This window comes from Tympanuchus pallidicinctus, unplaced genomic scaffold (genome assembly GCF_026119805.1).
Source record: "Tympanuchus pallidicinctus isolate F22 unplaced genomic scaffold, pur_lepc_1.0 scaffold13, whole genome shotgun sequence".
Taxonomy (NCBI): Eukaryota; Metazoa; Chordata; class Aves; order Galliformes; family Phasianidae; genus Tympanuchus; species Tympanuchus pallidicinctus.
The window spans coordinates 5,726,225-5,750,238 of NW_026294648.1; the positions used below are offsets into that span (position 1 = coordinate 5,726,225).

Consider the following 24,014-nt stretch of genomic DNA (forward strand, 5'->3'; position numbering starts at 1 on the left):
ACAAAAAGCCTCTCTTGACTAAGTTTTTAGTGGTTACTGTTAACCCCAGAGGCAGTGAAGCCCCTAAAGTAAATACACACGTATATATGTCAACTGGGAAATAAGAGTTTGTAATTCTGATTTTGAAGTGTTGCTTGTATAGCAAACAAAATGCTGTGGAATTTTATTCTCATAGAGCACATACAGATGGCCAAATTCAGAGCCTACGGGAGCTCATGTCATTTTGTAATTCAGACTTACTCATGAATTCAGGTTAAGTTTATTAAGGAGCTTGCTGCAGTAGATATTTCTATACCTTGTCAGATCTGTTAACATCCTCTTTCTTCTTTTTCTCTCTTTTCCCCCCCAATGTACTGGCATGCATGGGCAGAAAATGTGTCCTTAAATCATAGGTCACACTTACAGCTTCCCTGTTGGCTGGCTGCCGGAAGATATCTCCATCAGCCTGCTCCCAGGATAACTCTCCATCTCCTGTACATGAAGTAGAGCAGTATCAGTTAGGGGAGTCACCGTGCAAGGATTTGGGAGATATGTAGAGGAAAAGTCTCATCCAGCTTTACAGCTAAATTTGTCAGTCTTTAGTCTGACTTGGTTGTGTTAGATTATTTAGAGATGACATCCCAAATATCTTGGAACATATGTGGTCACAAAGGCAAGGAGAAATGAGTTTAGCTGAGCTCACAGAGAAAGGCAAGGCTGTGTGACCTTCCATCTGCTGTGTGCTGAGGGGACCCACAAGTGCAGTTACTGTTGATCAGTGGGTATGTAACTTGACTGACTGTAACTTGACTCTGAAGTGTAGCCACTAAAAATTTACATTCTATTACGTCAGGAAAATGTAAGCCATACTTAGTCCTGCACATTTTATACCTCTATGTGTGGTTGGCTTTTTCCTTATTTTTATGCTTTATTTAATATATATATATATATATGATGTGATCATCGACAGCACTGAGTTATGGCAGAGATGTCATATATGAGAAATTGACCCACTAAGACTGGATCCCATGTAAGCTCACAGGATGCTTTATTTGAATGTAGAAAGTATGAAATGTTCAAGCTTTCCTTTTTGAGTTGGGCCAATAAAAGTAGTACAGAAGTAAGGCTCATAACAGTAATAACCTTCATAACAAAGCAAGGACACGCTGACTTGTCTTTTAAATAGAAAAGGTTTTGCTACAGCACTTGCAATCTGTGCATACAATGTAGAAGTTATGAATGCTCTTGAGAATCAGTGTGAGGGACTTGCAGAGCCAGCCTCTGTTCCCTCACAGCCAAACATGTAATTGATGGGAAAAGTTGAAAAGAAGAAATTCTCAGTTTCTATTCAGAAGTAACATCCATCTGTTTTCTGGGTAAAGACAAGCTCCATAAACACATGCACAACTAGTAGCCACGTGAACGTAACAGCAGGGAAAGATCAGTTTTGGGCTAGAGAGAGAATGTAGCTATAAGAGTTGTTAAAGACATATTTAGAGCTGTTCCTTGATAGGACAAGCCGTGGAACTTGAACTGATATCTGGTTTTTGGAAAACTTGTACAAGAGCAGGAGAAATCATTGAGCGTGGAGCTGACCTTGGAATTTATCCCTGGCATGGAATTCAGATGCAGGTACCGATAAAGTTGTTTTGCTAGTGGCTCAAAGCCTAGCTCTGTGTGTACTGAGCAATTTCTCTGGAACACGGTGCAGTGCCACCACATCATGCACACCTGCTGGCTTTCACGAATGGCACGCAACAATGCCAGGCACAAGCTTGGGCCCCTGTGACAGGACAGCTGCCACAGCATAACAGCATGTGATCCTGGCTTGGGAGAGCCATGGTGCTGATACAGTTGCGTCTCCAGTTCTGCAGTTGACTTGATTTCACTCAGTCAGATCCATCATGGTTCTGCTACCCAATGCATTTTTTGAGAACTTTCCATTTAACTTAAGGGGAAGTTGGATCCTGACATAGAAATCCTCATCCTTTCTCTGACGGGAAGGACAGTGACAACAGTGAAACCCAGCACAAGATGGATGCAGAGCTGCTGGACTGGGTCCAGAGGAGTGGCATCTGTGAAAACCACAGGCACCTTTAGCCTCCTTGCACCTCTGAGAACTGGCCACTGCTGCTTAGATTGTTGAGAAGTGGCGATTCAAATGCCACGATACCAATAGTGAGATACAATACATCTAGAAATCTTCAGATATTTAGATGGGCTTGCAGGCAGATGTTTAAGTGTAGACATTCAGAAGGGCTACTAAGGCTGGCAGTATGCTTCCTTGTAACCAAGTTCTCCATGCTTACAGGATCAAAAGCGGAACTGCCAATAAAATACCAATGTTTGCTGAATATAGATAGACACCTAATTTAAACTGAATTGAAATTAACCTCCAAATTGAAATTCTTCTGTCTTGTATAACTTCAGCAGGATTGATAACTTGTCGGAGAGAGCCTCATCTTTTACTTCAAAAGCTGTCTAGCCAAAGCAATGGCAACTATTTAAATTCATCATCTGAAGCTCTGACTGTCTTCATCATTGGAATGCAACTTCATCAGTGCATTCTTTCCTTGTTTCAAGTAAGGAAAACAAAGCTAGTAATATTGCCCTACTGGAATTTGACGTTTAATTTTCCAGCATGCATTGGGTTTTGAGTAAATGGGAAACTTGCAGACAACATCCTAAGTGACAGTGCTGGTGCACAGACAGGGGAAGGAGTACATGCTGATGTGTGTCCTGTGCATGTGTAACACTTACCTCTGCAAACTGGACAGCAGGACTCTGGAACAGAAACTGGGAAAGAGCAAGTTAATTTGGGACAGGTCTTCAGCCCACAGTACACATTTCCTTCCTGCCAGTAAAACACAAGGAGCATTTAGGAGTCATCAGTTTGTATGGTATCATGTACGCACCTTTATGGACATATTTAAATCTAGTATGGATGTTTACATATATGTCCCTCAAGTAGCCAAAGCAGAATATTAAACCAGTGAAGAATCTGAATAGCAGTTCTTAAACGTATGTCATGGAGAGGGAAGTCCCTTAGTTTTACAAAATGAGAAAAGGTAAAGAAGTGTGGGAAAGGAAGGAACTGCAATTACTGTAAGCCTAAAATCTGTCTAATGTTTACACCTGGTGTAAATTCTTCCCCATTCTCCCTAAGTCATGTCACACGGCTGATCTGGAGGAAGAACTTGGCAGTGACACAAAATTGTTCAGTACCTAACCTGTTGAGTTTGTTGTGAATGTTGAATACAACAATAATTAGATCAGAAGAGGTCCTGATTGGTTTGAGAAGGATGTTTCAGCTCAAAAAATGCCTCCAAAGGGTCACCGAGTGACTGCTCCAATATGCTGGATTTAAATTGGTAGCACCTCAGGAGTGGGTCTGGGGCTCGGCACTGTCTTACAGAGCTGTCCAGTCCCAGCTCATGGGGCTCTTATCAGCTCAGCCCAAATGAATCCAGTTTCTTTCCATCACTCAGTGCTGTATTTTCCAGTCAGGTTGAAGTGATATGTTCTATAAATGCCATGCACTGCATGCTTACCTACAGTAGATGTCTGACAGGGTGAGCTTTGTCCTCTGTGTTTGAGCAGCAGGCAGTCTGGCATTTACCAGGTGCCATGGACTGGCTTGTAGCACTTTCGTGAGTTTCTGCATTAACTCCCAGTTCCCAGCCTCTACTGTGTGCTATGGACTGCGTGCATTTCAGTGCCATGTCTTCTGGAAAGGTGAAATGAAGCTCAGACAGAGAAGGGCTCTGACAAGCTGTGGTACTTACTGAGCAGCTGCACTGGGCACACTGGTTTGCTTGCCTGTTTTGGAAAAGCCCCTCTGCCACAAACATTTCGCCATGATGGTAGGTGGTGCCATTGTATTCACATGATTTTCCAGTGATTTTGCTGCTTACTGAGAACAGCGAATCTTCTGAAAGCAATGGGAAAGGAACATTTCATGCAGATTGTCCTAACAACTAGCAATATCACAAGTACAGGGATAGGAAAGCTTCCCCGCTCCCCCATTTCTCTTTATTATAAAAGGACAAGTTTTGTCGTGCTACAAAATATGAGTGAAATTGTCATGCTGCTGTTTTGCTGAACTTTCATAATTCATACTTTTGAGTTGACTGTCTCAGTTAATCTTTGGATTTGGATTTTATCATGAAGGCCAGCACAGACTGCCATCTCCCATGCTGCTGTGTTTTTCTTTTGCCCTGTCTTCCACAGAATTTACAATTAGGATAAGCAGGTGCAGTTACGTGCTCACTTGTTAAATTTACATGGCTCTTTGAGTTTTAATGTAGAAGGCATGAGGGCCTGTATACACACAGAATTCCACTGTCAGTAGCACATGAACACATCTCTAGCTCTGTTTCCCCCTTCTTAGGTCTGGTATTATTTTATTAATGATTTGTAGTGGGAGTTAGTTGCAGGCTAGCCAGGTGTACCACAGGGCAAGCACAGAGCTGCTTCTGTGCCATTCACAGTGCAGACCTTCTGGTGTACAGGAGAATTGAAACTGATGATAGAACTCTGTTAAGAGCAGACAGGCCCAAGAATAATTGCACTATGTTCTATGTAAATGTTTGTTCCCAATGGCCTTCACACTTTGCTGCTGTTGTTGTTTTCAGAATGGGCAAAACTTTTCAAAGGCAGTCTGTAAAAGCCACCCAAAAGCCAATGTTTTTCTTACACTGTAAGGTGAGATGTGCAAGTCAGAGCATTTTGTTTGCAGAACTGAGTACACACAATGAAGTGCACAAGATACCATTTTCCGTTCAATCCTGAAACCTCTTGTTTCAACTTAAGATCACATGGAGTTCTGCACCACGAGTCAGATTTTCTTCTTACTCTTAAAATAATCCATATCTTAAGTTAAAACATTCCCTAGACTGTTTAACCATCACACAGCTGACAAACTCTGCAAAGGGATTATACTTCACCTATGAAATGTAAGTCACTCCATACATATTGGGCAGCAAATCCAACACTAATACATTTGCATTTGCATGAATTTAGCATCTCAGCAAGGGAAGAGGCATTTTGAACAAGAGCTCTATGGAAGTAACAGTGGAGTATTTGTTGTCTGGAGCCAGAATCACTGCAGATTTCTAGGAATGCAGCTGAAATTTCATTCAGTGGGTTTGGGCTTTTATGTAAAAGAAACCTGACCTGAAAATTCAGGTCCTGCTGTAGTCCCTTTTATTATCTATCAGATGAATGTAGGGAGATTACTTTTTGAGAAACTATGCTGCCACAGAGTGCAAATTTCTCAGCTGAGTTTTCTGGTGATACATACTGGCATTATACGCTGACTGGCATTGTACTGACATTCAGAGTTTTGGATAAAAGCATGTATTTTGTTACATCGGTTTCATCAGATATTAGTTATCTGGTAAATTGTAAATGTCAAATCTGCCTGTGGAACATACACATACTGCAGTATTTGAAAATCTAGAGGGTCAGCAAAGAACCTGTGGGACAAAGGCAGAAGTTATGCATGAGGGGCCATTTAGGGCCCCAGGCCTGATATTTGATTTCTCTCAGAGTGAGCACTGAAGAGACAAATGCAGCATTATTTTGGTGCAGTCAGAGATGTGTAGTGGTACCTTTCCAACATGCTACACAAAGCATTGACACTCATGCTTGGCATGAAAATGCAATGTATGTCAGCTCAGTGGTAATGCACATTCTGGAATAGCAAGGTGCATGTTCTAATTAGGACAAATTTGAAAGTCATCAGCAAAAGATTCAAGGAACAAATTCAGCAACTGTCTCATTAGGCACAAATAGTGGAAACCACAATAAAGAGGTGCTTTTTAGGACAGTCCCACTTCTCACAAGTTATACCACCATAATTTCTTGGAAAGCACAAGAAAGCAGAAAAAGGAATTGCCAAACCCTAGATGTCCCCTGTACCTCAGGCAACTGGAAGAGCAGTTGAACTTGGAAGAAAATTATGGGAGGAATGAAAGAACACAGATGGTTCTTGCCTGGATGTGAGGGCCTGTTCATGCAGCCTGTGCAGGGCAGTGCTGTGCCCATGTAGGATGCCTGTCCAAAGACATGGCTTGTGGTCTGCAGCTGTTTACAAAGACTCGTTATGACACATCAGAATACTGGAATGAAGAGCGTAAATTTTACTGCAGATTTACCTTGGTACATGCCACATTGCTCAGATTACTACGAAATCTCCAAATGCCTTCAAATAGCAGCTTTTGAATAAGACAAGGAGGATAGTAGTTTTCTTTATATACTTCTATTTGTCCCAATATCATCAATAATTTATTTCCAATAACACTTGAACTGTTGCAGGGTTCCAGCTGGATTACAGGGTTACAGCCCTGGTACATGACAGCTGAGTCAAGAAACACAAGGCTGAGGAATCATTGCTGCTCTTCTAATTAGAAGGTGAACAACAGAGGGAAAAATAATCACAAAACTTTTCTTATATATAGCTCATGCTTACTCTGACTTCTGCCTTAGTTTTAAACACTGTAAGGTTAGATGATCACAAGAAATCTCTTCAACTGATTAAAAAGATGATGCTTTAGACTGCTGCAGGAGGAAAAGGACAGATGGCGATAGGATGGCTTGCTCTGGACCAGCTCAGGCCAGCAGCTCAGGATTACTGCTGTATTGTTTGCTTAATATTACAGTCTACACAGAAGATAGATATATTCCTTGGTAACAATAATTCTCTCTCTGAGACTCATCAGGTTTGGCACAGAAGGGGTGGAAAACCAGGTGAGACTATTAGAAATCTATCAGAAATGATGTGGGGTGGCCACCTGAGATCAGCAGAGGACCAGGAGAGTCACAATGCAGTTATGCACTTCAGCTGGGAATGGAGTTATTGTAGCCAGGAAGATCTTTCAGTAACAAGAATCAAGAGGCTGTGTATCTTAATCATGATACAGATGCTAGTAAAGACAAGTTTTCCTTTTCAACAGAGCTACCCATACAAGTGCTTGGCCAACAACAGTAGGTGGTTGGAGTGCATAGTTTCGTTCATCTGGATTTCTTTTAAAGTTGATCACAGAGGTTAGGCCTGTAACAGTTAAATCATAACAGACAGCCCAAAACACACGTATGCCAGACTATCTTTGGAACATGGGAGGCAATTCTATTGCTGTTTGGAAGTCTTATTTGATGTAATAATTGTAAGAAAAATCAGTTTCAGTGGCAGGCAGTAAGACTGTGGTTTTGGTCCTGATGCTTCACATACCTGTGCATGTGATTATCTTTGAGCACATTAAGTGAGTGGGGCTACTTGGCTGCACAGAACACGGTTTAGAAGTTTTAGATCAAGACCTCATGATTCTTACTGCAGAAAAATACATTGTGTTATATACTGGAGAGACCATATTGACGAGTGCAGTTGATCTCCTCCAAACACAGCATCTGAAGCTGCAAGGAAGCTTTGTATCATATGCCTGTGTGTAGCTTCTTGAGAGAGAAAATCGGTCTGAGAGTGACTTTCAACAACTGGGGCTTGCCTTGGTTTCTTTTCCAGTGCTCTTTGAATCGTGGCTAATTAGAGGAGTTCAAACTCCCTCATATCATATTCTCCTGTAGAATGTGAAATTGTAGACATTGTATATTCTTGTAATAAGTGCCAGGTTGGAACTTTGAAAAATCATGCCATTAATGCTGATATCAGCATGCATTACTCTGTGCCTCAGTTAAGGTAGGTGAGAGCTGGGTTAGCTAACTGCAAACATGTGCCATTGCTCAGAGTCCTGTTTGTAAACCTTGTTTCTTAATCACAGCCATTCCTGTAGCTTTATCTGGTGTTTTAATGGTGCTGACTAACCTTGGTTTAATTAGCCGCCTCCATAAAGTACCGGGCAAACATCTGTGTGAATCCTTTTAATTAACTACATTCAGTGGTGTCATTTTTGGCATTCATAGCATGTCAGAGGAAGCAATATAAAACATAGGCTGAAGACGTTATAGCATCAATGCAAAAGGAAGTGGCTTTGTTTCTGTGGCTGCCATTTATTCTCCAAGGGCGCGACTTCAAAATAGAGGTTGACAGGCCATGCTTGCATTTCCTGTGATTTTACAGGGTTCAAGATAAGACTATGAGTTATTAAAATGGATACCCTGAATTATCACAGGTGTAGCATTAGGTAAAAACAAGGAGCTAAAACATGCAGCCACGGCTGAGCACATGACTTGCTATGGATTTGAACTGACCCTGCAGGTATCCGTAAAGGTTGAGTCTGGCTGAAGGTTTCAGGGTTTACAAGCAGGCAACAGAATACAACCATGTCAAAAATTAATTTGTTTCAAAATTTTTCTATTTTAAAAAGCAATTTGATACTGTGGTGACTATGCTTGAATTCTTATACCAAGCATTCCTTTATTCCAAATCTGGGATTCTCTCCACCTTCTGCTGTCTACCTGGGCTGTTTTTCACTCGTGTGCCATACACACAGGGTAAATCCTGGCCTCAGTCAAGCCAACAGAAAGCTTGTCTTCAGGATTCAGCCTAGGTGCTTGCTGTAACTCTGCTCTCTAAGGTTCTGACTGGGGAGATGGAAGCTTGTATTGGGAGGAACTGTTCATCTAGAAAAGAACAAGATTTTCTACCTGTTCAGATTTATAGTGAAGCCTGATATAAATGCTCACTCTGAACTAAATCTGCACATAGCTATAGCTTGCTTACTGTATGAAATGCTGTCCTTTTGACAAGAAGCATGAAGAAACCACATGGGAAGAAGTTTGCCATGAAGGGACACTAACTTAATGTGAAGTGCAGTGCCCATGCTTTTCTAACAGTCTGATGTAACAGAATTAGATATGAATTTGATAAACCACAGAAATCTTCTGGCTCAGTGGAAGTTTTCTGGCTCAGTCACAGATTTTTCATGGAAACCTGCATCAGACAATTGGGGGTGGGAGGTGAGTTTGTATGCACGATATGCACAGACCCTGGCCAAGAATTCCAGGGGCTTCCTGGCTTCTGGAGCTTCCAGTCTCCTGGGAACAACAGAACAGTGTCAATGGATCACATGCAACTTTGGAAATGGCATCATTTACCCTTGCTGCTTACAACTGTATTTCTTCCTGGATTGTTACAAAAGCTTGTTCCTGAGACGCTTTATCCTTACTTGGATATGAAGCAGAAGAGCATCAGTTATCTGCAGCTAATCCCTTGAATAGCTTAGACAAATTCCACTGGCAGTTCCTGCTCTTTGGATCAGTGGTAACATCACTGAAAATATTTCTGTGTAGGCAATGAAAAGCATGGGCAAACTAACCTTATGGGAAATGTTACCAGCAGATGACTTGCTTGAGGTGAGGAAGGGCTTCAGGATCCAGTCCTTACAACAGTCAGTGAGGCCTGCAACTTGGATCCTTCTGTACATACGGATACACTTTCTAACAAACAAACTAGCTAACAAACTGGCAAAGCCAACTCAAAGTCACTGTAGTCATGGCTTGACAATCAGTGAGCTATTTATGATATGAAGTCTGATCTGCAACCAATATTAAACTGAAATGATAACCAAGTGTACTTCCTAAGAGGAGATGGTACAAATTAGACAAGAAAGGTGTGCAAGCAAAACTCTGGCTTCTGCATACCGCTTAGCAGGGTCTGACAGCACCCTGCACAGCGCTCAGTAAGGTCTGTGGGGTCTTACTGCATCTCCATGGGATACTTTCTTGTACAATATTCTGGCTGTTCTTGTTAGTACTTTGCTTAACACTCTCACTATTGCTTATTTTAGTATCAGAACATCTGGCAAAGATCATTTTTTAAAAATCCTACAGACTCTTGGCTTGCTGACTTAGAAACTATTTTTAAACTGCAACATTCAGAGTCACCTAGTGTCATTTACTGAAAAAAATGGGCTTTTAATATCAAGCAGAAATGCTAGGCACTCAGCCTAGCTTGGTTTTTGCAGTTTGTCTGTTTTATTAACCACCCTTGTAAAAACAAGCAAGTGCTAAACAATCTGAAATTAATCACGAGGTTTAATGCCTTAAGAAACTTACCATACTGGGAACTGTTCTGCAGATAGTCCCTTGGTCTGTTGTAAGTGGGTAGATGATAGATAATGAATTTCAATCCTGACAGGATTTTATGAAACATGTTTTCTGAATCAACATGGAGCATAAGCATGCACAGACCAAGAAAATGCAATTTGTTTTGGAGTCCTATTCACTAGACAAGAAATAGAATCCTGCTACAATTCAGGGACCACTGTTTGCAATGACATCTCTCCTGCATAATCACTTGTATTCCCATTGCCATCTCTCCTGCGTAATCATTTGCATTCCCAGTGAACTTTAACACTTGCTGAACAAAACTGGAGGAATTAGCTTAGTTGCATCAGCTACTTCCAAGCTCTCTAGGCTGTATCCCAGTGCAGGAAGCTGACTTTGGACACCAGCTAACCAGGCACCGCACACTGTGCTTCCACACAGAAATCATCAAGTCACCCCAAATTGCAACATAACATCACGCAAAGGCATATTACTTGCCCTGACATTTAAAATTGGCATCAGAATTGCAGGATAACTATTCAGAAGCAACACAGAAAGAGCAATTATGAAGGTCCTTAATCAGAATGAAACAATTCTTGGAAGTGTGCCTATTGTGAGCACTTCTGGTGCCAAAGCGGAGCAGAACTAGAGTATAAGAGTATTTCTCACTATTTTGCTTATTGAAAAATACCTGAAACCTGACTCAGCTTAGGTCCACACACTGTCCAACACAGTGGGCAGCACTTAAGGTGACCTCGGATTTGTTTTCAGAACATTGTTTGCTTGTGTAGGAGTTGCACATACCTCTAGGTCTCCCTCAGAAAAGTTTGTTACTTTTCCGCTGTCATAGAGTCAAGGTCTGTTCCCTGTAAGAAAAACCATTCCCTAGGGTAACTTACACAAGTATCAATAGAAAGATTCAGGGCTAATTCTTGCTCGTTAAGTCTTCATACTGGTGGTACTTTACCACAATGCAAAAGCTGATACAACGGCCAGGTCAGGTTGCACTATGAAGACCAAATCCCAGGAGGGCCCAAGATGTGAAATGAAGTAGCTCAGAAAAACAGTAATGGGATCATTTATTCGTGAGCTTAAGAGTGTATTTCTGCATAAAATCTTGCAGATTACAAAGTGAGTTGAAAAAAATCAGTGCAGCAATATAGAATAAAAAGCCAGTTTGCACCAACTGTAATTCATGGTAAGAGCTGGAGGCATAAATATAGGGAGGACAGAGCTGCAGATAAGATGTTGGAAACATTCTTTGTTACCTCTCTAGCTCTCTTCCACTTCTCCCAGAATGCAGCCTACAATTGCCAGAGGCCTCCAGGAGTGAAAAATGCAGTGTTTTCCTCTGCCAATGAAATATTTTTTTCAAAAAATGGGCCATCATTCACAGGGGTTGCGCATCTGTCTCAGAGTGGATTTCACTTTGTGTTTGTGTGTGGAGCAAGACTTCCTGAAATTAGCCAGCCTGAGCACTGTCACTTGTGACTACAGCTCTGTCCTGGCTAGGAAGCGTGCCTCCCACCCCAACATCCAGCTCTTATCTGAAGGTGCAGCTGAGACTGGCAGCAGCAAAAGCAGTCCTTGGCTTTTTAATTTTGTTTTTTGTTTTTTATTTTTAGTTTCTGGTGAAGAGCATTAAAGTTTTAGGGGTAATAATATGCCCTAAGGTTGCACCTTGCACATGGTGTATAGCATCTTTCTCACCATAGCACAGATCAGTTCATTTCTTTCAAATGGGTTCCAGTGGCGCTATGGACTGACTGCTCAAATGAAGTGCTCTTCAGCGAGTAACTCTGGGGGCTGGGACTCTAACAAACAATTCAACAAAAAAACAAATTTCAATTTAGGGACAGCAATATTGAAAAACATGGAATAGTATGCAAGCAATCATGCAGCTGTTCTAATTGGCAGTGTCCACGTGTTCAAAACTGTGTAGATTATCAGGGACAGGGCATAGTGGGCAATGTTGGTGGTACATGGACGGTTGGATTAGATGACCTGAGAGGTCTTTTCCAACCTTAACGATTTTACGATTCTGTGTTTCCTCCTGCAGAATCAGAGCTCTGAAAAAGCAGTAATGAGTACTTTGACCCCTGCTGCCTTGGTATCTGTGTTCCAGTGGGTTCAGCCAAAGCACTTCCCAGTCCTGGAAAGAAGCTAAATGCTAGTGATATTCCAAGCCGAGGATGAAGAAACCTGCCTGCAGGCAGAAATCCTCTGAACTAGGCTCTTTCCTCTGCTACGCGATAAGCCAACGGAATATGGTTATTATACATATGAAACAGCTATTCTCTGTGAGGCACATGTTTGGAATAGAGGAATGAATATGTGTTGATAATCTGATCCTTACAAACTCAGAACAGAGCCTAAGACTTAAGTAAGTGAGGGAAGCATCCTGCAGAAAGGGATTATGCAACTTGCTAGGAGAGGGACAGTCAAACAGATTTTGACATGCTTACATTAAATAAATCTGGAACAACTATGGTGACTGGACTCACCTTAATGCCCTGTTCAATCCAAACTATTTTTTAATATATTCTTTTCAAAAAGATCCTCATGTTTATATGAGAAAAGGGTAACACAAATAATATACGTCTGTATTTATGCAGTGCATTTCATTCACAAATAGCAGTGCTTTCATATAACACAGAGCACTTGCCTATTTTCCTGCAGTGCCGGTGAAACTGAAGTTAAATGACAGCAGTAGGTTTGATTTGTACACAGAGATTCAGTTAATGCTCATCTTCTGATCCATTTGTACCAGAGGAGCCTTTGCAAGAAAGCACAGAGCTGGGAATGTGGATTTTCTTATTCTACCAGCATGGTTCAATTTCCCCAGAAAGGCCTTTAGTGCAGGAGACATTCCATAGTAATGTCCTGGCCACCTTAGCATGTGTGTATTGTTTAGGGCTTCGTGGTAAGAGAGAGCCAAATTCAGAGGGGATAAAGAAAGCGGAGAAGACAGGGGATCTGTGTTTGATAAGCGGCATAGAGCATTGTGAAAGACAAGTGTCACGGTGACCTGGGATAATGCATGCTTTTTCTTTCTTCCAGACACTTGCCAAACTTCCCTTGCTATCTGTGCATACACTTACCTAAGAAAAGCATGATACCTATCAGCATTACTTCTTCCTGATCTGCTGTTAGTGAAACTTCAGGGCTGCACAACTAAACTGGCAGACTGCCATTGCAAACTGGCTGTATAAGGTCAAAACCAACAGCTGCTGAAAGAGCAAGTGTTCTTACCACTATCATGTCAAGAAGGGTAAAGAACACAAATACTGTAAAGCTATTCTATCACCAGAACTAAATCCCTATCCTTCATCTCATGAGAATACAGCAACTTCAGAGAGAGAAAAGCTGCCCACTGTTTCAGTGCAGGGTTACCTCCTGCGGCTCACCTAGCTATTAGGTGGCTACAGGTTCTTGGGGGATTATAGCACAGTGTAAGACAGCAAATGGATTTCCTTTCTATAAAAAATTCCTTTACTTAATTTCTTCCCTCCACTACTTTTGTTTCCACTCCACATGAATGTGTCACCTCAAGGTCTGATCTGAAGTCCATTGAACTAAGTAGATTTGGAACTTGGCCCAAACACCTACTCTGTGTGGTACAGCATAAAGGCAGTTTCCTCTTTGATCTTCTGTCTCATATTTCTAGCTTGCTCCTTAGCATTTCTAGAGAGAGGATTGTATCGCAGTCAATAACCGCATCTGTTCTCATAGAAGGCTTCATCAAAAAACTATCAGATCTAATGGAAACCTGTTGATTGACTACAGCAGACTGTGGATCAGCCTTTTCCCTCAGAATGCATCACCATCAAAATTCTTATAAATCTGCGATTTAAAGAAATGTAGATGATGTGTGAAGGTCCCTTTAAAAAACAACAGTGCAGTGATATTGTTTTTAAAGCAGTGGCTGAGGCTGACAATAACTTTGGATTGGAAAGTTGTGCACTATCCCAAAACTGCAAACACAAGTTCTAAACAAAATCCATATGTGCTTCTCAGAGATGCAGGTGTCAAAGATATTAAGCCACAAAATGCTTTACATTAAAATAACTTCAAGGACTGTGTTAAGCTCTAAAAAGTCCAAGGTAATTCAGAGGTAATGGCAACAGCCAGTCTTCAGTATGGCCAGCCAGTAGAGAGTATATGAAACTCATTGCTTGAAGGAACTAGTAGCACCTTATCTAGACAGCATAAACTTTCATACAGATTCAAAGCAAAGATGTCGTTTCACTGTAAACCCTCCAAAGGCTGTTGGATGTTTTTGAACTTTCTAGGGCTAAAGTCAAGCTCTTCACATTATTTTAATATATTTTCTGCAGCTTAATTTCCTGTGTTTTCTTTTATAGTGGCATAAAGAAACTGCTCAGCAAAACTCTGAAGGAGTCATAAAACACTTTCTAGGTTGCTCCATTTTAATTCCTGGTCTAAAGCTGAACTATTATATGACTCTATCTGTCATTTTCCCAGCCAGAGAAACAAACTGAATTAAGCTTTCCTGGACTTAGAACTCTCTCTGAAGCATCTTTGAAGCTCTTGGAACTTGTCTTGGAAAAATTCTGATTCTACCCTACCCTATCATATCAGTCCAAAGAATGGAAGTTCTAGTCTGGTCATCCTTGTGTGCAGATGGGGCTTTTTTAATGCATTTTGGATGCTGATTTACAGACTGATTTTTTGAACTTTTAATGTTCAAAGAAATGGAATGGGAACAAGTCATAACCTCAGTCTGGCTGTGATAGCAAACATTCCTTTATGAAGCCAGTAACAAAGACAAATTACCAATCAAACAAAATTATTTGAGCCCAGGTCAATATGAAAAAACTAAATGCCTCCCAAGAATGCCTATACTGTTGTATTTTCAAGTAACATTTATTTCCAAATAAGCTATTTATTTGAACTATCTGGCAGTAGCCCACTGTTGGGACCCTGCAAAAACCAGAACATTTCACTGTTCTCTGGCACTGTTCAGGATTCTATGTGTCATTCAGATTCCAGATGTGAATATCCAAATTGTTGGTCTATGCAGAGTAGCCATATCTAAGCCTGGAGGAACCAAATGCAGACTGGAGAAATTTGATTATTGATTGATAATATTACTTCTCCAGTTACTTATATCAGCTGCTGTACATGTTAGCATAAATATTCTGGGGCCTTCTGTGCTATGACTAATGAGAGCTTGGGTCACAGGTTATTTCTAGGCTCTTCTTCATCATCTGAAGAATGCAGAGATGGGTAGTGAAGGCAGCGGTGGAGCTTCAGGGCCTGCAGGCAGTGTGAAAGCCGGGATCGAAGGTCTTAAGGGATCATTGCTGAATGATCCCAGCATCATTCGGATGCTGAAGTAAAAGTAAGATGGGAAGGTGGAGATGAACACTGAAAGGGAGCTGAATGTGCAGTGTTTCTTCCATGAAGTGAAGCTTGTGTCAGACATGTGACAAGGTGTGAGAAGTGGGCAGGATGCTGAGAATGTGGCCAGTTGTTCTAAAATTTGAGATGTGCCTGTAGCTCCAAAGAAATATGTTTGCCAGCTGTTATTCAAGTGCCAGTTAGTGTGAGGAAAACAGTCGCAGTAGGACTCACTGATAAGGTGGTTATGAACTTATATGTCCTATATACAGATCTGTTGCAGAAGAATTAGATGTTATTCTGTGGATAAATAATTGGGACAAGCATGGATAATGCTTTTAAATGGTCAAAATTTTCATGAGTCTAACTTCTCATAGTACCTGTCAGAGAATTTGGCTGCTTCCATAACTGTGCACAATGTAGAATTTGGGTAAAGAATAAAACCAGAAGGACTTCCAAGCAGTGCAGTTGTTTGATTAACAAAGATAATTACCTTGAGTTTCCCTACTCTTTTATTCTCACAGTAGTTCTGCATAGAACTCTTCTCCGCACACTAAGTTTTCTTTTTCCTCACATTTTTAGCACTGTGTTTTGTATGGGGACACTGCCAAGGACTTTCAGCTGTACATGTGGTACACTACTCCATCACTGATAGACTGGACTTTGTAGATGACACTTAGGTTACAGGTCTGAACCTCACCAATGCTAATGATTGATGAATATAGCTGAGCTAAGTGAAGGCTCTGTGAAGGGGAACCCAATTTTTATACTGTTGTACTTCCAGTGCCTGATTTACTGATGCTTATGCTGTCTTTGATTTTTTTCATCTGAACATTCCTCCCAAGATTTAGTAATTCTCAAGCAATTACTTCTACAGAAATTCTCCACAATTCCTGAATCCCTGCTGCACTGAGAGTCCATCATGTATCAAGCACTATGCTCCCACCTCCTGTGTGAAATGGACTAAGGATTCAGCATCAAAATCTCTTATAGGCATCAAAAGTGATGGACTTGATAAGATTTCTCTACAATTTCTTTCACAAAATGGCAACTATTGATGCTCTGTTGGATTTTTTTTCATCTCACAGTTGACTCTCTGGGTGGTCTGCAAGATGTTTTTACTTGTTATTGTCTCAAAAGACAGCAGCTATCCACTTTCAACAACTACAGTATTTGCTGCTATCAGGTTGAAATTTCATTAAGAATCATTAAAGAATGAAATGTTATCTGCATATCACTCTTCTCTTGAGAATCTCCCTGTCGCCTTCCCCCTTAATGCTTTTGCTACTGCATAGAGGAAAGGAGGTCACAGGCTCAGAGACTCCTTACATCACTGCATGACCAATGGTCTCAAATCCCTTTACAGAATCATATGGAAAGCAGACTTTCTGGAAGAACAGTTCCTGAATAAATTCTGCCCAAAGACTTAGAGGGACAGGTTAACATAACAGAAAAGGGTTTCTGTGATTGAAACCTGTCAGAGAAGAGAACCTTGAAGATCTTCTGTGGTAGGGCAGAGATTGGTTTGGGCAGCAGAGAGTTTCACAAGTCACACATGAAGTCTAGATCATCTCCAAATTCTCAAAAAGTGGGCAGGTATTTGAACCATGCATACTGGTTCAGGCAAAATTTGTCGAAGGATGATACGCAGTTTGGCAAGTTACTCAAATATTTTTGATCCTGAGTATTGCTGTAATAGTCTGTTTGAGTTTCCGACTAATTTCAGATGATACAGCATCATCAATAGACATACATTTCATATGGGAGGTAAGAACTGTTTACTAGCAGCATGTAAAGCTATCTGATAGTGAGAGACCACCTGGACATATTTTAAATTACTATTTTTACATGGACTCTTTTATTTCCTACTGAGACCCATATATTCGAGGCAAATAAAACTTTTTGTGGCATCAGTGAGATCTGGGCTGAGTTTCTCACGTAGTTGTATGAGAAGGCTAGATGGTAGCAACAAGAGTCGTGTAGAAAACAGGAGCTGGGCATAACATTCCAGAGTGCTCCAGCTGCCCACATTGAAGATTTGGGTTGTAACACAGTGCAGGATGCACTGTATTATACACATGGTTGTTTGGTTACATATATAATCTATATCAGGTCAAAAGGTGCAGTATGTACGCAGGGTGTTGCAGGACTGAGTCTTTAAGAATATCGGTGCTACAGAATGCAATGTATCAGTTACCTGGAGGGTAACTGGAAGCTACTGGAAGGAACTGAGTGAAGGCAGCACTGAGCTCATTGCAGCCTTACTTTTCTGCTTCTTGAGTGAATTTTGCACTGCTGTGAGTTCTGCGCTGTCCCACCTGGGCTGCCTCCAGGGGCTCGAATAGCAAGTTCAGAGATAATGGCTGTTATAAAGTCATGCTGCTGTTACCATGCAGACAAAGCCTCATCCACTGCTGGTGATGTTCTAATACCACTACGGTAAGATCCCCAATTTGGTTTGCCTTTGGAGTTAGTCAACTCTTTGTAGGTGCCACCTGGCATTTTGTTATTTCAGTATCTACAGAACAACAAGAAGTACATCAGAAAAGTGGTTTGAATTTGATACAGAAAAATCATAGTACCAAAGGAGCTCAAACACAAATGTGTTACTAATCATGAGCATTCCTGGAAGCCTGTGTGTTTAGTCGGGACAGCAAGCTCAAAAAATACTCGAGCCAGATGGGCTGATTCATACCTCAGTGTCCTGCCTTATCTGCTGAGAAATCAAACCAGCAAGTGGAATGTAGAAACCCTTTCTAAATCCTGCAGCATGTATTTTACTTCTGATGTCAGCATTCTCCATGTTGTATTTACATCTTCCAGAGTGTTTTTCAAATCTAAACCTAGACTGTAAATCTCTGAGTCACAATTGTTCCATACAGAGGTGATACAACTTCCAATAAGCGTTCCATTTGTAAAAGCACTGTCCACAGTAGTGACAGAAGACAGCTGCAACTGAACGCTTTCAGAAGCTGCATGTGAAGTTTATTTTCATGGCAGAGGGCAGCAGGTGTGAAATCCTCTCTAGCTCCAGAGCTGATCCAGCCCTAAGAATGACAGTGAATTATCTCCCTGAGTCTAAATCACCTCTCTCCTGATGTGCCAGGAGCAATCCTGAGGTAGAAGAAAAGAATTCAAGCCGTTGCTTGATCAGATGTATGATTTTAAAACCACCTGCGTGGATCACTCTTGAGCTCAGCTCAGCACTCTGACTGTGGGTTGTCAGAAAGTGTACCTGAGCAGGTGATATGCTTCTGGCAGGCTGGGAGGAGTGGGCCTTGAGAGCAGCTCGGCAGAGAAGGACCTGGGGGTCCTGATGGACGAGAGACTGAACATGAGCCAGCAGTGCGCTCTGGCAGCTCGAAAGGCAAATGGGATCCTGGGCTCCATCAGGAGAGGGGTGGTCAGCAGGGACAGGGAGGTGATTGTCCCTCTCTACTCGGCTCTTGTGAGGCCCCACCTGGAGTACTGTGTCCAGGTGTGGAGCCCTCAGTACAAAAAAGACACTGAGATCTTGGAAAGGGTCCAGAGGAGGGCGACTAAGATGATCAGGGGGCTGGAGCACCTCCCCTATGAGGACAGGCTGAGGGAGTTGGGCTTGTTCAGCCTGGAGAAGAGAAGGCTGCGGGGTGACCTCATTGCAGCCTATCAATACCTGAAGGGAACCTACACCCAGGAGGGGAGTAAACTCTTCAGAAGGGCTGACAACAGCAGGACTAGGGGAAATGGATCCAAGTTGAAGGAGGGAAGATTTAGGTTGGATGTTAGGGGGAAGTTCTTTACAAGGAGAGTGGTTGGGCCCTGGAACGGGCTGCCCAGGGAGGATGTGGATGCCCCGTCCTTGGACGTGTTCAAGGCCAGGTTGGACGGGGTCCTGGGCAACCTGATCTGAATGTGTACGTTTGGTGGCCCTGCTAGGCAGGGGGGTTGGAACTACATGATCCTTGAGGTCCCTTCCAACCCAGGTGATTCTGTGATTCTGTGATTCTGTGGGCCTCACTAATGTGTAAGAGAAGTCTCAATGAATGCAAAGCTAGTTGTTCTAGTCCCAAGGTGTGATAATAAAAATCCAGTTCAGATAGTAAAAGAAAATATTTTTCAGAGCTGCAGAAGGATAGAAGACACAGAGTCTGGATTTTGGCAGTACTAGTAAGCATAAATTGAAAAAATACCAAAAAGTTAGCAATGAACCTGTGGTAGAGGCTGGTAGGGTAAACCTCTGGTGAAAAGTAGAAGATGCTTCATAATATATGTCTGACCACTCCTTAAGATTCATGGTGGCTGGTGCCAGGGAGACAGGATACAAACACTGCATCTCTTTGTGTTAGCAAGTCCAGTGTCACTATGGATGCAGGAGACATGAATTCCAAGGGGAGAGCGGTGCCAACTTTTCTCAAAGGAATCCCTTCAGCAGCTCCTCCGCGTAGGTGCTTAAGAAGGTCAGTTTCCAATGAAAGTTGCTGCCTCCTGGCATTACCTCTGCTTGATTAAATAAGGAGGCAGTTATTTGTGCAGTTGCACTCTACAAGGCCAGCAGAAAGCAAGGAGTGACTGTGACTAGCACTACTCATTTCTGAAATGCAGCTTGAGGAACTGAGGGGAAACACAGGTGACACAACGTAATGAGTATTTAGGAGGGCAATTCAGATGAAAGGCTACTGGACAGTGCTTAGGCACCTTCTGTTATAAAATAACTGGGGAACCAGACAAGTGAAACTCTTAAATAGCAAGGGATGCTGCACAAAAGGCATCCTGTGCTGGACACTCAGAAATGGAAAGCTGGCATAAGATGTGCAGGAATGCTTGAAATATCTATAAAGATCAGACATGAACATTTACGAAGACAGAGCATCCAAATATGAAACGCGTAATCACTGCAGAAAGCAGAATACAAACAATCCCTAAAATCACAAGAGATTCCTGGTCATCTTCTGCTTAACACATTGGTGCAGATTTATCTACATTACAGATTCCATTAAAAAAAATACAGTTTACTGGCACTCCTATTTTGTAATGAGCCACTGCCAGCTGGCAGTTCAGCAGCCCGTCACATGTAGCACATAGACTATAGCTTGAATCTAAGCATGAAGATAGTGGATCAGAATTCAGGAAAGTCTCATCCTTATAATTTTCTGGATTTATTAATTTAAACATATATATTACCAAATTGTAGCTCAAGTCTGTGAAGAGCAAGAATTTGATTGGAAAGATTTGAGAGTTTACAGGGGCCCCTTACTTACAAGATTATTGAAGAATGTTTTAAAATCTTGATTGGTATCAGGTTTGCAGCTTCACAAACAGAAAAAAAGACAAACAGTTCACTGCCAAAGAGCAACTGAAGCAAAAACAGTCAATCCAGAATCATTTATGTTTCAGTACTAAATACTGTACAGAGATATGCAAAAACCTCAACCAGCAGTTGCTGCCCAAAACACTAATTGCATAGCAAGAGTGGGATTTCTGATATTTAGCTGTGCAAAAAGTAAGCATCTAGCATACCCTAGTTGCCTGTGCTTCCCTCCATAATCAGTGGAGGCAACAATCAGACAGGCATCTCCAGGGAAAAATTCTTCTTCTGGATAGCAGGATGAATCACCCTCAGGGGACATTGTGTTTCCAACAGCTATAAAGGGTATCTAGATGATTCCCTTGCCAACTGGAGGTTGGATTAGTTGGAAAAACAGACGGAGCTTTTGGGCAAGCCAGTTCTGCTTTTGATCTGCAAACAGAAGCGTTGTTCATGTTCCTAGCATCTTACTATTTTACCTAACTGCACTAGTTGGGGAAATGAAATGTATTATCTTACAGCCTTTTTTTCCTATGTATTAGACCATCATCACTAAAATCAACTAGATGCTGAAAGTTTTTATCTAGAGTTGAACAGGATGAAACTCTCCCCAGAACACAAGAGGAGCGAAAATACTCAAAGAATGTGCAATAATTATCTCAACCTAAAATGATAATATTACATCCTGAACAAACGGTGACTGCCAGCTTGCCTGAGTAACAGTCAGCCTGCCCATAGCAAGTCCAAGTGCAACCAGTGTCCCAGTCAGTCAGTATGATGAAGTCTAGCTGCAGCTAAGTTCATTCAAATCTCTGGAGGGCCTCCGAGCTTCTCCTGAGACTTAGCTGCCCTACTCAGCTGCCAATAAGAGCAGTACAGCAGGAGAAACAGACTGCAGGTATCAGGCTCACTGCTGGTGTACATCAGTGGCTCAGAAGGTCACTGTTGAAAGGCCTGTTGTGAGACTGGCCTTGTGATCAGAAAGCTATTAAGGTACAGTGATCTCATTATGATGTATGTCTAACTGTTTCCTCTGTAAATGTGATTAGGTTGCTTTCCACAGCTATACGGAGGAACAACTATACAGAATATGTCTGGGAAGACATACTGCTTGGGATTTAAATGTAAAGGAAACAGAACATGAGGAAATGTTTTGAGGGAAGCAGTTCTGTGCTGATGAGCAGGAATTAATCATGTTAGTTTAGGAAGCTGCTGCATCTCTTGAACGAATAACTGGCATTTAAAGGCACAGGCTGCTGCAGTGTGTGTTAACACCAGCCTTGTGTGCTGACAACTGTTACTGCCTCACATTATATGCACTCTTGGCACTCTGTGACAAAGGACAAGGAATGACAGGAAGGACAGGAGTGATTTCCCTGACCTTTATACAGTGATGGTGTAGATCTCTGTGTTCAAAGCTGCATTCGGATTCTGTTCACAGTCCACAGAAAGATAGCAGCACTTCCAAGATGGAGTTCATCCACCTGTTTTAGATTTCTGTCATGGCACCAGAGGAGCTTCCTCACCACTGTTTAAAATACAATTCTAGATACTTAGGTCAGATATTGATACATACATGGCTCTGAAAGCAATGTCTCCTATTTATTTCCATGGAAAATACGACAGATACAAAGAGCACAATAACACTATTTGATAGAGCAAATTGTTAGCTACAAAACACTACCTTTCAATATAGTCACCACCACTAGCTATGCATGTTCACCAGTGATGAACAAGAGCCTGCATGCTGTTCTCATACTAATCTGCACCAGTGGAAGCACCCTGCTCTCACTGTCACCACTGCTGAAATGCACCACCCACCCCTCACTGTGCTCACACCCACTGTTTGGTCTCCAGAAACATTCAGCAAGCATCAGTGAATGGCAGTGGGTGCCATGTTTTCCGCATGAAGGAATTCAATGACAAACCTCTGCTTTATCCTCACTTCCACATCAGAAACCATTCTGTCAGGCTGCCTTCTGCTGCCATCTGTCACACGGCAGCAAAATGTAATGGGATATTGGCAGGAAAGTTCAGCCTCTGCTGCTGTACCACCACCATCTGCCTCTGATGTGGCAGGCCAACATAATAAAACAGGAGGCCTTACTTTTGGAGCAGCCCTCGTATATCCGATAGACAGATGTGTATGATTGTTGTGACAAATGAATGCTATCAGAAGTTTACTCGTGGGTGCCATTTGCTCTCCAGTAAGTGTGACCAATACACTGCAATCCCTGCGAACACAACCTGACTTGTGCACTCCTCTCCCTCCACCACTGTAAGCTGCCCCTGCACCCAGGTTTTGGTTGGAGAACAGCTGTTTTCCTCAGACAATGAAACTCACTCTGGAGAAAGTCAAATAAAACCCCTTTCTGTGATGCTGCATGAATGCTTTCTTATAAGAAATGAGGGGTGCCACTACGACAGACGTTTAGGGAAAAGCTCCAGCCAAATCTACCAGCCATTAGGCCATGTCGGGAATGCTGTAACAGCCTCATGAAAGATCCTGCCTAGTTTCTTTCATACAGTGGCTCTTAATAATGAGCTTATAATAAGTGTACAGTCTGGAGGAATTTACTATACAGTACCCAATTGGATTTATGTAGTCATAAACTTCCACAGCACTGCTTCTATGATTTACAACAGTCCCTACTAATGAAGCTATGCCTGGACATGAGATGTGGAACACAAATTGTACCAGGCTGGCTGTACAGTGATACTACACAAATGCATGTGCATTAGTGTGTGTTGACACAGCAATCTGTAATTGTTTATTAAGAGAGAACCATTGCAAATAACCAGATCTTATGAAAAGCGCCAAAAGCACAAACTTAGGAAATTTGTGGGATGGGGTTTTATTGTGAGAGAGTTTACATATAATGGAAGGAGTGGGGAGCAGATAGTCCCTAGACCTTATCAATGAAAATCCTGCTACTTTCTACCTCAGCTGTAGGGGACTGGGCTTGATGGCTTACCTGATTCCCAAACCTTTCTCCTAAAAAGAACCCAGCACAGAAGATAACTTGCTGTAGGATAAGCTTCTCGTGATCTAAACGGATATAGAAGGATGCGTACTTTTCCAGCACAGACATGTTATGTTGCTGCTACTGAGCATGTTAAATAGCTATTTCAGAAAGGACTGCATGTCGTTAACATAAATTACCTGGGCATCGCGGGCAGCACAGCTGTGGTACGTGCACAGGGGAAGGACAGTGTAGGCTTGGACATCTTATTCTGCTGCACAGTACATTTCCATTCTGCAGGTGGAACATAACACAATACTTTAATGAAATGGGCTACCTTAGAAATCTGTTATCTATTCCACATTTGGCTATTTTAAAAACAAATGCCATTTTACAGCATTCTGGCTTATGTCACACCA

At 41.9% G+C, this 24,014-nt stretch overlaps 2 protein-coding genes and 1 long non-coding RNA gene across 4 annotated transcripts in view; 2 read left to right on the forward strand and 1 right to left on the reverse strand.

The window, feature by feature from the left end:
• LOC128075848 (uncharacterized) overlaps positions 1 to 24,014 on the forward strand; it is a 354,845-nt gene that overhangs the window by 199,404 nt on the left and 131,427 nt on the right. The gene's annotated exons all lie outside the window — the stretch shown is intronic.
• Positions 1 to 24,014, forward strand: part of PAK3 (p21 (RAC1) activated kinase 3) — a 204,561-nt gene that overhangs the window by 52,477 nt on the left and 128,070 nt on the right. The window lies entirely within an intron of this gene.
• Positions 1 to 24,014, reverse strand: part of CHRDL1 (chordin like 1) — a 42,947-nt gene that overhangs the window by 10,723 nt on the left and 8,210 nt on the right. For both annotated transcript variants that reach the window (XM_052672949.1, XM_052672950.1), the window contains 4 exons: positions 23,796 to 23,889; positions 3,765 to 3,910; positions 2,740 to 2,833; positions 404 to 471 (listed from right to left, as the gene is read on the reverse strand). In XM_052672949.1, coding sequence (XP_052528909.1) covers positions 404 to 471; positions 2,740 to 2,833; positions 3,765 to 3,910; positions 23,796 to 23,889 — 402 coding nt within the window. The remainder of the gene's footprint in view (positions 1 to 403; positions 472 to 2,739; positions 2,834 to 3,764; positions 3,911 to 23,795; positions 23,890 to 24,014) is intronic.